The following is a 4,326-nucleotide window of genomic DNA, read 5'->3' as shown; positions in this document are numbered from 1 at the left end:
TAATTAACATTATGTTTTACTTTATTATTGATAATTTTTTATCTTATTTTTATTTTAATAGTTCAACCCTTAAAGGATTTTGCTTTTGAGCTTATGCTTCTTTTTCATCCTCTCTTTTCACAGAAATGCTAATGTTAAATGTTTTATCTTTAACTGAAAAAAAAAATATTTTCTTTCCATAAGAAGCTTTCTCACTCCTCTTTTTCTATCTAGAATGATAAAAAACCTATTATTATTATTTTTTTAAAACAAAAAATGACATTTGGGTAAGGCACTTAGATCTTGTAATTTATTATGTGAACATTGGAGAAAAACCTTAGAATTTTCGCTTCCAAATCCACAAGCAAGCTCAATTTACATTTTATCAAAAGAAGCTGAAATATGGACATGGAGAAGGTTAAAATTTCAGTAGATTGGTTGTAAAAGCCTTTTCCGGTTATTATTTACATGGATGCTTCAAGTATTTGCATGAAGAAGTAGAAAACACATGATTTGCCAAGGTGGTTACATTATTTTCATTTTGTATATTGGCATATATGCTCTTCGAGCTGTCTTAAAGATTCGTCAGCTCACCATTCAAGCACCCAATTCATATCTGCTTTACTTTCTTTCTAATTATAATGTATTTTTTATTGAATGACAACCATTTCTTTGATTCTATCTAGTGGAGGCTTGCTCATCCGTCATTTCAAAAAATTGCTTTTCTCAGCCATGGACCAATAAGTTCTCATCTACTGACTACTGAGAACGAAATCATCTGTATCCATTCAACCCATATGCCAAACCATAAAACTGACAGCTATCAAGTACCGACTCTAGGAACACTAAGGCAATTTTTAACCATTCCAGCTATGTTCCTTCGATGAATCATCAAAATCTTTATAGATTCTTATATGAGTACATAGGCTGAGAAACGAGGATTTTTTTTGGGTATTATATACACTGTTACTATCAAATAAACAGTTTCATCATACAAATGAAACAAAAATAGCGCCACCAGATCAGTTGACCTTTGAATGCGGCTGCACCAGACGTTCAAAATGTTTGAACAGCAAACACATGAGATGGAACATGCAACCAGGCACTTGGAGTCATATGGCATCCTAAACTACCAATCATCATCGTGCTGAAGAATCAAATTGGTAAAACAAGTACCTAGCACTTGTTGCTTCAGACAACCTGCTTACTAAAAATACTTTTGAGTGAGAAAGTGCTTGTATCATTAAGCATCATCTAGGTGGGCTATTCAAACTTGAGTTTTCACTTTCCATGGAGATGATAGAAGCAAGCCTCTCATAAACCTGTAACAAAAGTTGGTCTTTTAGAACATCCTTTGTTGGTTAAGAGTTCTATAATTAGTTGCATTGGATGTGCAATTTTAGCTAAACATACCACTGAAAGCTTGTCATCTGCATCCTGTTTTTGATTCTTGTCCTGTTTTACAGCTGATGATGGATCATACCTAGCCGAAAGATGAGGCAAGAAACTTGTCAAGAACAACTATTTATATCGATGCAAATTTAAAATTCAGTCACATTTTGTTTTGTAGCCAAGGAAACAATTGTCCACAACATTATAATTCAAAACTCTTAAAGGTTCTTTCCAGCCATATTATTACATAATTTTCTTACCAATCACGAGGAATGCCAGCTTCATCCCGAGCTGAATAATTGAAGGGCCCTTTCAACTCCACATTGTACTCTTTCAACAAGCCTGCATGATTACCCATAATCAGGGTTGATATTTTTCATAACCTGCAATGAATTAACACCCGTTCAAGTAACTACTACACTGAAATTTAAAAGGGACGCTAAACCTTTAAAGGTGGAACAGGGTGCCCGATCCATTTTCTGACAGACTGAAAGAAACCAATAGACACCAACTGCTACATGTGCAACTTCCTCATCTGCGATTCTAGCGACAATATTAGATGTCCTATGATCTCCAAACCCAATCAATTTTTGCACTAACCGTGGCCCAGCATCAAGTCCTCTAGCCTCCTACACGAACAGTGAAAGTAAACTGTAAGTTTTTACCAAATCAGATTAACAGTAGAAAAAAGAAATATTTAGGAATCCACAATTAGTTTGGCATTAAGCTTTGGTGGTGTGAAAAGCTAAGGGCAGCTGAAAATATTAGGATTGAAGCAAATCGTTTGAAATGCCTGGAGTTAATTCTGCCTACGAAAAGATGGTGTCCTTTTCCTTTCATTTTAAGTGGTACATATGCAAGTTCAGTGAGCAGAAGCCCCTCTAGAATCTAGAAACAGTTGCACTTATGAAAGGTCTTTAAATGTATAAGTATCTCTGCACAATCCAGTATAATAAAGGAGAAAGTACACATACAGGTTCAATGCACTAAAGCCCCAAAGAGGATAGACATAGACTTCCACCAAGCTCTTGTTGTACAAATTGAGGCAAAAAGACCATTAGAGAGTATTTGAATGAGTGTAGCATCATTTGAATGTTTGTTTTTTAAATAAGAATATCATACCACTCTATCGTTCTAGCCCATTCTGGCAGGCAGTGACTGTTACTTTCGGAAAACCCTCAACATGATATTTGTAAATCAATGCTGAACTTGATGCAAAAAGAGAAAGTTCAGAAGAAAACAAAGATGAAATGGAATCAGAATTTGGGAACAATAAAACTCATTGGAAACGGAGTAGAAAAAGAAGGTTGAAATTCTCCTCTCCCTTTCAAAACCCATTTCTTGAAGAGAAAGCACACAAGGTCTATAGATGCACAAAAATGGCAACGAGTTCCCTCAATGTGTCTGCTCCTCTCTTTCCCAAAGTGTGAACATCCCATTAGCTGATCCAGGAACCAACATAGCCTCCCACTTTGATTTTAACGATAAAGAATCTCCAAGGAAGAGCACACACGCCAAGTTACACTCATCATGTAAATTTGTTTCACTTCATTTAATGTGTAGAACTCTCATAACCTTGAGTGAACTCTGCACATAGTTAATCCACAAAATGGAACAAATGACAGAGGCAAGGGCATGTACTGAAGAGCAAAAGATTACCTGGACTAAGGGGATCACGGCCAAACGTGCAGCAACATTGTCAGATGATTTCTCACACTGATTCCAAAGCACATTATGAGCAGGCACATCTCCATATCTAATCATGAAGGATTTTTCGAAGGTTAGACTCAGTAAGAAGGACCAATAATATATGAAGTATAAAACAACAGATTAAAAATCCTCACTTGAAACCAAGCTCAGCAAGCCTCTGTGAACACCAAGCGAAATGGCGGCTCTCGTCGTCAGCAACATGAGCAAAGTCGGCGAAAAATTCCTCCCCAAGAATATCACAGTTGGGTGAAAAGCGAACAACGGTATCCCATGCCAAATCAATAGCGTTTAGCTCCACATGAGCGAGGTTGTGAAGCATATAAGCATTAAGAGGCAAAGGTGAGTTTTTGGGAGACGGAATTTCCTTTGGGGAAACCTGAAGTTCACATAAAGGAGAACATAAACAAAATACGAGATGCCCATCAAAGCAGGAAGCAATATAAGTAGAACGAAAAGAGAAACATACGAACCAGTTGAGGTTTAGGAGGACGAGCGGGTCGAGAAGGCGGAGAACAGACTCCAATAGGCAAATTGAGATTGCGCCATTTAGAGAAAGCCAAATGAGAAAGAAGGGATTTGGAAAGAGGGTCAGGGGTGTTAAGAACAATAGCACCAAGCTCTGCAAGAGAGGAAGCATACCCAATTGAAGCGTGAGTATCGATATCACAAGTAGATGAGTATTGCAAAGGTTCGGGGCCATTGGGTCCCCAAAAGCGGTTCTCGTTGAGTGGATTATCTCTCCAGTGCTGGAGACCAGACCATACTGAGAATTGCGAAGAAGAAGATAAACAAAAGGGTTTGGGTTTGGGGAGAGGAGATGAGGAGCAAACGTGTTTTGGTGTGGGGAAAAGCATGGCCGTCAGTCTGAGTCGGAATTTGAGGTGCATTTTGTTTTGTTTTAGAGATTGAATAACCAGTGTGATATGTCACTAACAATCTAAGGAAATTGAACTGGCCACACCTCCCAAGTTTGCCCTCCCCATTTTGCATTTAAAAAAAATGAACTTGAAAATATTTTGTATTTCTTTTTAATTTAGAAAAATTGACGTGACACACTTAGGATTCATTAAACATATAAAACGGGTTAAACTAAAAAGATTTAAACATATGTAAGTATTATTATAATTAACAGAAGTTTGTTTAAATTTTGAAAATAAAAAACGACCCTCACCCTTCAAAATCGCTTAATCGGGCCAAATACCCAAACAAATGATCGATGAACACCTTTGACTTCTTTCCCATTTC

General features: G+C 37.1%; 1 protein-coding gene across 1 annotated transcript; it reads right to left on the bottom strand.

Annotated features, from left to right (window-relative positions):
* Positions 1 to 828: 828 nt before the first annotated feature.
* On the bottom strand, positions 829 to 4,004 carry LOC116116730 (uncharacterized protein HI_0077-like). The gene is made up of 7 exons (XM_031402792.1): positions 3,552 to 4,004; positions 3,216 to 3,457; positions 3,031 to 3,127; positions 1,817 to 2,000; positions 1,632 to 1,713; positions 1,393 to 1,462; positions 829 to 1,301 (listed from the first exon to the last, which is right to left on the bottom strand). The coding sequence occupies exons 1-7, from the start codon at positions 3,966 to 3,968 to the stop codon at positions 1,230 to 1,232; spliced, it is 1,164 nt and encodes a 387-aa protein (XP_031258652.1). The 5' UTR covers positions 3,969 to 4,004; the 3' UTR covers positions 829 to 1,229.
* Positions 4,005 to 4,326: the final 322 nt, after the last annotated feature.

Source organism: Pistacia vera, unplaced genomic scaffold, assembly GCF_008641045.1.
Source record: "Pistacia vera cultivar Batoury unplaced genomic scaffold, PisVer_v2 Contig78, whole genome shotgun sequence".
Classification (NCBI taxonomy): Eukaryota; Viridiplantae; Streptophyta; class Magnoliopsida; order Sapindales; family Anacardiaceae; genus Pistacia; species Pistacia vera.
The sequence above is the reverse complement of the archived record's forward strand: the minus strand, read 5'-3'. Positions and strand labels throughout refer to the sequence as shown.

What these genes read in the sequence shown, in the direction of transcription:
- LOC116116730 (XM_031402792.1), bottom strand. Translation starts at nt 3,968, where the DNA reads ATGCACCTCAAATTCCGACTCAGACTGACGGCCATGCTTTTCCCCACA. An exon ending in GTCCTCCTAAACCTCAACTG is followed by an intron (nt 3,458 to 3,551) that starts GTTCGTATGTTT and finishes TGTGAACTTCAG; the next exon opens with GTTTCCCCAAAGGAAATTCC. An exon ending in CTTGCTGAGCTTGGTTTCAA is followed by an intron (nt 3,128 to 3,215) that starts GTGAGGATTTTT and finishes CTTCATGATTAG; the next exon opens with ATATGGAGATGTGCCTGCTC.